This window comes from Cetorhinus maximus, chromosome 13 (assembly GCF_964194155.1).
Source record: "Cetorhinus maximus chromosome 13, sCetMax3.hap1.1, whole genome shotgun sequence".
Taxonomy (NCBI): domain Eukaryota; kingdom Metazoa; phylum Chordata; class Chondrichthyes; order Lamniformes; family Cetorhinidae; genus Cetorhinus; species Cetorhinus maximus.
The window spans coordinates 16220160-16232282 of NC_135891.1; the positions used below are offsets into that span (position 1 = coordinate 16220160).

Sequence of the window (12123 nt, forward strand, 5' to 3'; positions counted from 1 at the left end):
AATTATCATCTTCATATCACGATCTTCAGTAAATTTAGTCATTTGTCTTTTGTCTAGTGGGGTAGGCTTGCTGCTGTTCAGGCAAAAGGTAATTGCATATTGAAACGCTGCTCCTGAACTTATAAAGGAAGAAACTATATCGCCCTCATGATATAGTGCCACCTTGTGTTCAAGATATGTAATACCTTGAGTACAAAAAGAGTACAGTATTGAGTTTTGCAGTTGACTTTCAGTATTCCAATTACATTTTCAAAGCAAAAGCTAACTGCTTAATTTCCAATCCCCCCACTCTTTGAGGCTGATTATTTGTTTCAATAATGTGGATTGAAAACGACAGGGCGCCATAATTCGGTTCTCTCTCACCATGAGAGTACAACTCCTTACTCAAGAGAGCCAGCAAATTGTTCCCAGTTCTCATGATATCACCTCTGTAAACACTGCTGGGTGTACTGATTGAGTTGCTCTTCAAAATACTATCCATACTCTAAGATGGGCATTGATAGCGCACAGGCATCTTGTACTACTGTACTCCATTGAAGAGTTATATTTTTGTACTACATAATAATTGCAGCTCTTGAGCTGTTTCAGTTGGAATTGTTTGCATTGAAACATTAGCAACGCTCCTGTTCTGTTCTTATGTTCAGCACTACAGAGACCTTCAAATAGTTCTTCCATTCTTGTGTTGTGAGATTTATAGATTCACCCCACTGCTTCTTCTTTTACATACAGAGTAACCCCCACCCACTTGTCTGGGCTAAACTTAAAGGCTTTCCCTTTTGGCCTGCAAAAGCCCTGAGGGACAAGGATGGGCAGGTTGATGCACGGTTCTTTGGGCAGCATGACAGGTGAGAATTAATCTTTTATATGGTAATTTGTATTTTTTTTTTAAACAAAATTCCTACGTACCAATTTATATGGGAAGTAACACTGATTCAGCTGGTTCCCTTGGCAGAGTCCCCATTTCTTAAAACTTTTATAGCATTTGGATTCTGTGTTGCGGAAAGCTACAGAAGGCAACACTGTGTATGCCATGAAATGTTCATCTGAAGCTTCTGCATCTGTTAACGTTAGCAGTTTGATCCATAATTTCACTAAATTCAGGATTATGAAATATTTGTACTGCACCTACTTAAAACGGGGGAAATAACGCCTAGGAGTATAATTTATAGAGTTTTGTTCTAAATTTGTGCTGTACCCTAGCAAGAACACAGCACTCTGGTAAAATACTATTAATTGCAGAACTGTCACTTGTGGTGGTAGCCATTGAAGCAGATTTATTTAAGGGCACCACACAATAAACTATTTGTTTAACCACTTTTTAAACTTTCTTGCTATATCACTATTGTACCAATATACTAAGTAGCTGATTGTAACAGTGGCAAGAACTCATCCATTTAAGGAGTTGCTGTTGGCTTTATACTCCGAAAACCTAGGTCAATATATTGACTTACAACTGTAGCCAGGTGCTTTTAAAAAAATTTGATGGCATTCTTATACAGCAATTTATAAACAAAACCCAGTTTTCTGGGATTGAGTAGCTGAGCCATACGTAGCAAGGAGTACCAGCTTCAATCCCGGTCTGTGCTGTAGGGTGATGATGGTAGTACAGTTGACCTTGGCAGTTGTGGAATAAGCGCAAGAAATATTGGCTAAGGTTTCTGCTTCTGATGTGCATTTGCAGCAGGAGTTGCTTGAGGGTGGCAATGTCACTGGATTAGTCATTCAAAGGCCCAGGTCAGTGCCCTGGGGACACATTCAAATTCCACCAAGGCAGCTGGTGGAATTTAAATTCATTTCATAAAATCTGGAATTGAAAACTAATCTCAGTAATGGTGACCATGAAACTACCATTGATTGTTGTAAAAACCCATCTAGTTCACTAATGTCCTTTTAGGGAAGGAAATCTGCCATCCTCACCTGGTCTGGCCTACATGTGACACCAGATCCTGAGCAATGTGGTTGACTCCTGTCTGCTCTCAAGGGCAATTAGGGATGGGCTACAAATGCTGGCCTTGCAAGCAACGCCCACATCCCATGAACGAAAGAAGTATGTTTGTCAAGGATAGGATTAAACTCGACTTGGCTATGACATCTCCTCCATAGTAAAAGAACAAGCAAACTCACCATCAAGGTTCACACATTATGGTTCGCTTGGAAGGGCACTTGATGCTTTCAGAACCGTGACCTAGCAAGATGTCATTGCTTTCAGTAGAGACAGAAGGCAAATCTTTGTATCTACACGGTGATGGTATTCAGCTTGTTTATTTAGATTTGTCAAATGTGAGTTTAGATTGTTCTTTGCCCATCAGACAAAGGGGTGTTTCATATTAGAAAACCCTTTCATGTACAGGAGGGTAGGAACAGACACTGTGGTTCTCCCCATATTTGTGACTATACAGAAGTGGTTGCTGCACCTCCCTGTTAAATTGCTGTTGCCTCTACTTATATATCAAAATTTTATGCCAGGATGTTTAATTAGAATTGACCAGTAAGATTACATTGTCTCCTTTAAAATAGGAGTTAAAAGGTGGAGGTTAATTCAAGAATTTTGAAATAAAGGAAGACGTGCATGTATTTAGCACTTTTCACAACCTCAGTGTCCCAAAGCGCTTTAGAGCCAATAGGGCGCTATTTTGAATTCTAGTTACTGTTGTAACGTAGGAAATGCAGCAGCCAATTTGTGCACAGCAAGGTCCCAAAAGCAGCTCAAATAAACCTGTTTCTCCTGGCTCAGCTAGTCAAACAGTGTCTGTAGAGAGAAAGAGAATTAATGGACTGGATTTTGTATGTCTCGGCAGTGGGGTGGGGGTACATAGGGCTGGTGCCGACCCTACCACCTTCCCAAGCTCACCCCCATAATATTGGGGGGGTGGCGGGTGGATGGGTGCCAAAAACGGCAGCCTGCCCTCCATATTTAAATAACCAAGGGTCAATTCAACTTGTTAGCAAGTCAGTTGACCCCAATAGTATGCTGGTCACACCATAACATGGTTGGCATACCAGTTGGGTGGGAGTGGGCAGGCCGTTTATGTATTTAAAAAAAAATAATTTTTATATAAGGGTGGGAAGGAGGGGAGGGTAGTATCTTTGGTGGGGGGGTGCTCTATGCATATGGGGGAGCAGTGACCCACCCCCGATCATGCCTCCCCCTTCCTTCTTACCTACTTGCTTTGTAAAACACAGCACTCCCACCCCCCACCCCTTCCCTAAACTGCCCAAACTCTCCCAGCCCAATACCCCGGACTTAACTTGCTCCAGGATCCATAGGAATATTTCTTGGGCCTGCTTGCAGCTCTGGCAACACCCACTATTGCGCACTTGGCGCTGCCAGGACTGCTTTAGCTTGGTTGGCAAATCCTGAGGGCGAGCCTTCCTCCACAGTGAGGGGAAGAAGTCCCACACTGCACCAGTTTCTCTCCAAAGATGTTGTCTGACCTGCTGAGTTTTTCCAGCGTTTGCTTTTCTTTTTTCAGATTTCCAGTTTTTGCAGTATTTTGATTTTGTTTGAGGTGTTGGATGAGGGCTGAGAACACTGGGTGGGCTTCTCTGCTCTTCATTAAATAAAGCCATGGGATTTTGTACGTCAGCCAGAGACCTCAAACAGGGTCTCAATTTCATATCTTCTATGGAAGGCAGCACTTCCAATTGTGCAACACTTCCTCGGTAATGCACTGAAGTGCCAGCCTAGGTTATGTGCTCAAGTTTATGGAGTGAAGCTTGAACCCATGACCTTCTGATTAGGAACAAGAGTTGCATCACTGAGACAAGGCTGACTGTTTTGGCCAGGACATCAGTCTCTTCTAACTTGCTAAATGAATAATAGGTTCTTACTTCAACATCTCACGTGATGGATAGTTTTCTTAACAGGTCCGTCTTGTTACTGGTATTATTACCTAGTACTATTGCAATCTGCGTAGCTGTGACCAGAACTTACAATTTTCTATTCCAATGACAACAACAATGTATTACTATAGCACCTTTTATGAAGTAAAACATCCCCAGGCTTGTCACAGCTGGGATTATCAAACAAAATTTGACACCAAGCTGCATGAGATATTCCCACAGCTTGGTCAAGTAGCTAGGCTGTAAGGAGTGCTTTAAAGGGAGAGAGCATGTGGTAGCAGGATGGAGAGATTTAGGGAGGAAATTCCAGTGCATAGAACCTGGGCAGCTGAAGGCATAGCCATCAATGATGGCGTGAAGAAAGTCGGGGATGTGCAAGAGGCCAGTATCGGAAGAGCGCAGCTCTGAGTGTTCTAGGGCTGGGGAGATTACAGAGATGGGGAGGCGAAAAGTCATGGGATGATTTGAAAACAAGGATGAGAATTTTAAAATTGAGGCATCGTGGGACCGGGAGTCATTGTAGATCAGCGAGCACAGGAGTGATGGGTGAGCATAACTTGGTGTGACGAGGGAGAAAATGATACAATTGCTCCCAGGATTCGTCCCCAGGGTTTTCTCTTATACTTCAGCAGTTGAATCAAAGAAAATATTGATAGTGATCTGTGAGGTCATCTGTATGCTTTCATAAATAAGATATTTTTGTTATTTGGAGGTGGAGTTGAAAAGAAAGCCAGAAATATAACAGGAAAAACATTAGTCCTTGAAGCAAAGCAAAATATTTTGATTTCACATTTTAATAAATACATTTTCTCTTCTAAATGCAGGGCTTGGGTTCCAATAAACAACTGCTACCTCATGTCAAAGGAAATTCCCTTTTCTGTAAAAAAGACTAAAAGCATCTTCAACAGTGCAATGCAAGAAATGGAGGTTTATGTGGAGAACATTCGTAAAAAGTTTGGGGTATTCAATTATGCACCTTTCCGGTCACCGTACACTCCCAACAACCAATTCCAGATGTTAAAAGATCCCCAGAACCCAGCAGCAGGGACTGCTAAACCTGATAAATATGAGAAAATGAAATTAAACTTTGATATGACAGCATCGCCGAAAATAGTTCTCAGCAAGTCCATGTTAATCAGTGGTCCCAGTAGGAGAATTTCGCTAACGGATATGCCCCGCTCGCCTATGAGTACAAACTCTTCCGTGCACACTGGTTCTGATCTAGAAACTGAACCTGCAGAAAAGAGTATGAAAGCAGCTTCCAGTCACTTCAGTGCAAGTGAGGAGTCCATGGATTTCATTGACAGGAGTACAGGTATGATCCCCCAATTTGACTATCTTTTTGGGTGAGTAGGTGGGGGAGGGATTCTGAAGATATGTTAAAGAACCCCATGGGAGGGGTTTAACTGCTTTGGCCCCAACAAAATTTATGCATAGGGATTTCATTGACATAAGCTCATTTCTATACAGCTCCTTCTGTTTGCTTAATGCAGCTTGGCAGTAAGCTTGTTTTAGGTTGTCCTTCATTGAAGAAGCTTTGCAGACGTTTAGAGTAGAGCAGTGGGTGATACCTGAACAAAGAGCCACAATGGTGTTATTCATATAGTGAATTTAGATACATGTGACTGCATCCCTCTGATATCATTGGGAGGCAGAAATAATTCGTACTGGTCGGTGTTAGACAGACATTGCAGAGAGCTTGTGCAGCTGTGGCAAAGTGAAAAGGTTTAAAAATAGATGCTCTTGGCTTTTAAATAGTATTTTTTTTTTCCCCGTCATTTTCATTTGAATGGCGAATACTGTATTTTAGAGAATATCAGTGTCACCAGCATCTAAAGGTCACCTTTTAAGTAGTGGGGTCTGCTGCTTAGTTAGCTGAGCTGCCAAATATCTTGAGAATTTTGTTCAGAAACTTAATCAAGAGACTTATGCACCATTGTTATTCTAAATGACCAAAAGGAAATGTGGGGATATTTGATGGCTTGCCATTGAATATGGAATTTATCTCGCGAATGAAATTTATCTTGAGGTTTGAAGGAAGCTAAGAGTTATGCAGGGGTCCCTCATAGGTTTGATGGATTCCATATTCAGTGGTTAAACAGAATATTCTGTTCATTGACTGTACGCTGTGTGCAGTTATTGGATAGCGAACCTTTATCCTCCTACTGACTTTATGCTCAGTTGTGGCACAGGTTGCAAACATTGTTCAAAACCTGGAATTCTCCGCCAGTTCCACATTGATCCAGTTTGTTTCCTCTTTCAGCTTCTCCTGGATCTGTGAAGACGAGTCAAGCTGGCAGTGTGTCGGGCAGCCCAAAACCCTTCTCTCCTCAGTCCTCCACTCCCATTGCTGCTAAGGCAGAAAGGACTTTGAAAACCCCTCCTACGGGCAGCATCCTTAACCTAAACCTTGGTTAGTTGTGACCACAAAATGTTCTTCCATTGGTTTTGTGGTGTTTCTGGTTGAAGTGCAGTGAGAGAAAGAAACCGGGTGGGAGGAGTGTGTGTGCATGTTTGATGAGATTTTCCAAGGGAGATGTGACATGCCCTGGAAAGTAGTGAAGGAGGAAGAGTCTTTGGAGCAAGGAGTGTAATTCTTTTGGAGGGATATAGATACATTGAAATGGAAGTATATTGTCCTTTTTAAAATCGATACCATTTTTATGATTTAGTAAATTAGTTCCCAATAGCACACAGCCCCAGTTATTTTATTGACATTTTTAATTGTATATTGGAGGTCATAAAGTACACAGAGCCAGAGATATTTTTGCATATCGAACATATATTTGTTCAGTACAATGAGGAAACTTGCCTTCTCCCTTTGGCTGTTATTTACAAATTTGCTTATTTATGTCTTCAACACCACTGCTGTTCATTTCCATTTCAGTCCTAAGAGGCCAGTTTTTTTTTAAAGGTCAATTTATTGGTTTAAGAACCCTCATTTTGATGAACCAACTGAGTTAGCAAACTCAACAGGTCAGGCAGCATCTGTGGAGAGAGAAGCAGAGTTAATGTTTCAAGTCTGTGACCTTTCATCAGTACATCAGGGTTCTGATGGAAGTCAGAGACCTGAAACGTTAACTCTGTTTCTCTCTCCACAGATGCTGCCTGACCTGCTGAATATTTCCAGCATTTTCTGCTTTCATTTCCAATTTCCAGCATCCATAGTATTTTGCTTTTGTTTGACTTAGCAAGCTGCTTGTATTCATAGTACCCCTAATGTGCAGCACTTTGATACACAGCTATATTGTGCCATTGGGCTGCCATTGTAGTGCATTGGCTTTGGCCTCTGTCTTTTCAGATATCGCTAACACAAAATTGATCTTCCCTTCTCACTGATGTTTTGCTCTTTCTTCTCACACATAATAGATCGCAGTAAAGCAGAGATGGATCTAAAAGAGCTCAGCGAATCTGTTTTACAGTCAGCTCCTGTGCTCCTCACTTCACCGAAAAAGCAACCAGTTCGGAGCAGTTTCCTGCTTAACCTCGACAAGACGATAGAAAGTTGTAAAGCACAACTAGGTGAGGATTTCGTCAAATTTTTGTGTACTTCAAGAAAGCCTTGGTAAATTTGCTATTTTTTTGCGGGAAGGGATGGGGGGAGTGGGGAGGGGGGAGGGGGAGGGGTGGCATGCGGTAGAGAGGGACGGTAAACAAAAAGCCTAGATTTGATGAGTTTTGAAAATATCTCCCACCACAATAATTGGTTAGGAAGGCATGAGAGTTGGCATTTTGCCAATCATCTTGTTTAATTGACTGATGAAGTATGTGGTGTTGGACAGGCAATTATATTTCCCCACACCTTTTTGTTAAAATGGAGAAATGCGCGTTAATGAATGGTTTAACATTCTGGAAATGAGTTGCTGAAACCCATCCACTGAAGGAAAGTCCCATAGAAATGATTCCTGAGGCAAGGATTTGTACTTGCACTCAACTGGATGGGTGCCCAGCACTCTACTACTGAAGTTGCCAGCCTTAAGTTGTAACTCGAAAATATTTTTATCTCTATTTCACTTGCAAATTTACTCTTGCTTATTTTACTTGTATTCTGTTCAATGCAAAGATTATCCCACTTGTACTGAAGATTTATTGATAGATGACTGAATAAAACACTCAACACGTCTTGCTTTAATAAGCATTCCATGCCCTATTCTAGTGTTGCACCCAATCGCATTTATGTTATAGCTTTATTTGAAGTGCATACAGGGTATAAAGCCATGTAGCCCAGAAAACGTATACTTTAGTTTGCAGCTGGTGATATTAACTGATTTGAACCAGAACTACAGTTAGCCCGCCTGAGAAAAAGCAGGTAGTATTCCTGCTCCTGATAATATCCAGTGACAGCTGCTGGAAAGGTAGGTGTGTGTGACATCTGATGAGGACAAATTATGCTACTTCCATGACCAAATAGCTTGCTGAAGCACATATACTTTAAAATAGAAAAGTTGAATCATCAGAGGGTTTTTGCAATATGCACAACAAGAAGCCATACTGAGTGGAGGTATTTATATGCATTTTGGCCCTCATTCATTTAAACACTGCAGCCTTAACATGTTGAAAGGGCTCTATTCAATATTTGCCTTGTTATGGACAGGATGGGGTTTAATTTAAATTGCACTGTTATGAGACAGCCTTTTGGTAAAGCTGAGTTATTGAAAAATAATCCCAGGGGGAAACTTTAAACAACTGTCATAACCTATAATTTTAAGTGTTATGTTTGAGATGCAACTCTAAATTCAGGGATCATGCCACCAGTTCTCGAGAGGTTTTATATAAAGCTAAATGAAACATTTTATTAATTTACACAAGTTAAATATATACACATGGCCACAAATTACTACGATCATAACTTTTAACAGATTCCCAAACTAATCTCCATTAAGGCAACAGCAACCTATAGACTTAACCAGGAACCAGGCAAAGCATTTTCACCTTACAAATTTAATATGAGATTCATTTCACTTTGGTTCCTGTGGAGACAGCTGGAGGCTTACAGCTGCTTTTGATCTCACATTGCCTTTGCTCTACCCACACAAAACTGCTAAGTTATACCTAGCACAGCCCATTGAATGTAAATTCTCATTGTATCATCAGCCTATTCTAACAATAAAACCCCTTTCATAGTCCCAATTTTATCAGCCACATAAACATGTTGCTTGGCCTCTGCTTGCTAGGTGCCAGAGTTCACCCCACTTTTTGAATGCCCTATTCAAAAAATGCAAATGCACTCTATCTCTCTTATATATCAAAACTAGTACACATCAAAGCTCCCAGACTAGCTGGCTTTAATCCAATTAAGTCACACCCTCAGACTAAACCTTATTTTATAAGAAAAATATTTTCCAATAATATTATATACGTTAATAGCTTCATGACATGCACTAATTTCTCCTTTCACCACCTGTCTGTAAACAAAGATATTTTGATTTGTTTCCCTCTTTATAAGCGGTATTTCCCAATCCCTCGATTTTTGTGTCATCCAATTTCTAATAATAACCCTACAGAAACTCAAGATAGGATGAACTCAATGCATTAGTTTATTTGGACACATTCAAAACGTGAAAAGAGAGTTTGCAGCATTCCCCTCGCCTTCAGATATTGAAGAGAGGGATAGAGAAAAGAAAGACTTACATTTCAGAGACCACAGTGGAAAAATATTGTTTCACGTGTGTTCCAGAGTCCAGAATCTAAGTCCAATGAGGTATTCCATCACCGAGGCTGGTGGGCTGAAAGCCGATGTTGTAGAATTCACTTTTCTGGTGGTGTAGACTTCACACAATGAGACAGGCATGCAGAGAAGAATCAGTTTTGGAGGTGATGGTACAGAACTTCCAACAGAAGCAGAATTGATGGGGCCAGGTGTCCAACCTGGGCCAGAGCTCCTTTAGTGTGGCCTGCTAGTCAGATGTTAAACAGCAGACTGAGCTTTTCAGTTCGTCAAGGCAATATTAATTGTTCCACAAGCCCAGGGGCCTAGGTCATGTGACTTTACCTCTTCACGACATCTTCAACAAAGGATGTTTATACAGTGTTTGGAAATTGGCTTCGTGTTCCAGGCTGATAACTTCTCAGCCATTTATGAGTTGAAAGGAATGTTTGAGAGGCCGTTGTATTAGTAGATGTTCCATCTCTGCTGGCCAGCCTGAGTTATCAAATACAAAAGGCTTTTGATTATCTCCCTTGAGGTTGGGCTGTGCAGTCTCCAGGTGTTTGTTAGTAGCTCATCAAATAATGAGCTATTTATTATTTAATAATAAATATTAAATTTATATTAATAAATGGCATAGTAGCTTCCTTTGTTCTGGGATCACAGACGGACACAATTTCAGCCATTTTAAGGATCTTTGTTCAGTTTTTTAAAAAATGCTATAAATAACCACGAAGATATAAAAGTATACAGTGTGCAGTCTTAGTCCCTCAGTCTTCTGCTTTATTTTATTATAGAATCTATTCTTTCATATATTAAGCTCTCATTTGGTACCCTGTTAACTACATTCCTTATGATTAATTATAATACCCCCCAAACAACAACAATAACAACTCAATCCATGTTCGATTATATTCAGTAAACAAATTTTGATTATTATTCAATGGTGATTGTAATTGCTGCAAGTTGTATAATCAGTCGTCCACTGGTACACACTAACATCAAGATGTTATAATAAAGAGTTCGGTAGTACATGTCAACATTGTTTCTGCACTGAAAGCCACCGGTGGGACAAATTTGGAACTGAATAAAGCAGTTCCATAAAGTTTGAGATACATTGTGGTTAAACAAAAGCAGAAAGGCTGGAGGGATTTTAGTGGGGAGTGGCTGATCTTGGACATTTAACTGACTGTTACAAATTCTTATGGTTGAATGCCATTTGAACACCTGATTTAGAGTTTTGCTTTTTACATATGAACATACAAATTAGGAGCAGAAGTAGGCCACTTGACCCTTTGAGCCTGCTCCGCCATTCAATGAGATCAAGGCTGATCTGATTGTAACCTCAACCCCACATTCCCGTCTACCCCCGATAACCTTTCACCCCCTTGCTTATCAAGAATCTATCTACCTCTGCCTTAAAAATATTCAAAGACTCTGCTTCCACTGCCTTTCGAGGAAGTCAAAGACTCTCAACCCTCAGAGAAAAATTTCTCCTCATCTCTGTCCTGAATGGGTGACCCCATATATTTTAACAGTGGTCCCTAGTTCTAGATTCTCCCACAAGAGGAAACATCCTCTCCACATCGACCCTGTTAAGACCCATCAGAATTTTTTCCTCTCTCTCGCATCCTTATTTTCAGATTTTGAAGTGAAATAAAATTCCATTGGGCAATATTTAAATGGTGCCACTCTTTAAAAGCAAAATCAGGCACAGAGTAAAGTCATGGCATTTTTGCTGTATACATCATGTAATTGTGGTCCAGTGACTAGTTTTGACATGTTGCAAATTATTGTATTGTAAATTAGTAAATTGGAAATGCTACTAATCATGAAGTTTGTGCCCTGTGTAGGGATATCCATCTATTGTAATGTTTCTGAACAGCATTTGAAGCTTGTGGTTATTTGTTTTGAGACTTGATTGACGTTATTTCGGATGGTGATTTAGTACTGTATGAAAATTGAATGTGTTGTTACCCCAAGGAATAAATGAAATCGCTGAAGATGTTGATGCAGGAGCTGAGCACAGTGACTCTGAGGATTCAGAAAAGTCAGACACCTCTGACAGCGAATATGCCAGTGATGAAGGGCCAAAACTAAATAACGGGCAAGAAGAGGGAGAGGAAAAGGAAGGTGTCAGGAGTGAGAAGGATTCGCCCTTTGTGAAAAAGAAGCCAAAGCAGGTAATGACTCATGGTGAAGTGAAACAAGAAACCAGTCCAAGTTCTGCTCTGGGTAAAAGTGAAGCATCTGGACAGGAAAAGGCAAATGGGGACCCTGACAAAGAACTTGTTGAGAAAATGAAAAGTCTACATCAGGCAGCAAAGGAGAAGCCAGGGAATAAAGATGAGACTGACTCGCCAACAGTGCACTTGGGACTGGACTCTGATTCTGATTCTGAGAATGAACTGGTTATAGACCTGGGAGATGAAAGTAAAGAGGCTGTGCGTGAAAGCAAGAAAGGGGAGAAGAGCAAAAAGGATCAAACTCCTACACCGACGTTGAAGGAATCACCAGCTGCATCAAATACAGAAAGTATGTATCTTAAACTTTTGTTTTCTTTATATTGTAATACTTTGTTATACCTGGTGAGGATCCAGTGATGGCGTGTTTACTATCTCAAGGCTGAACTT

General features: G+C 40.6%; 1 protein-coding gene across 15 annotated transcripts in view; it reads left to right on the top strand.

The window, feature by feature from the left end:
* Positions 1-12123, top strand: part of zmynd8 (zinc finger, MYND-type containing 8) — a 120283-nt gene that overhangs the window by 85405 nt on the left and 22755 nt on the right. For 11 of the 15 annotated variants that reach the window (XM_078555004.1, XM_078555001.1, XM_078554999.1 and 8 more), the window contains 5 exons: positions 730-845; positions 4668-5158; positions 6107-6256; positions 7213-7365; positions 11474-12025. In XM_078555004.1, the coding sequence (XP_078411130.1) occupies positions 730-845; positions 4668-5158; positions 6107-6256; positions 7213-7365; positions 11474-12025 (1462 nt within the window). The remainder of the gene's footprint in view (positions 1-729; positions 846-4667; positions 5159-6106; positions 6257-7212; positions 7366-11473; positions 12026-12123) is intronic. The other 4 variants (XM_078555008.1, XM_078555009.1, XM_078555011.1 and 1 more) reach the window with 1 other exon arrangement.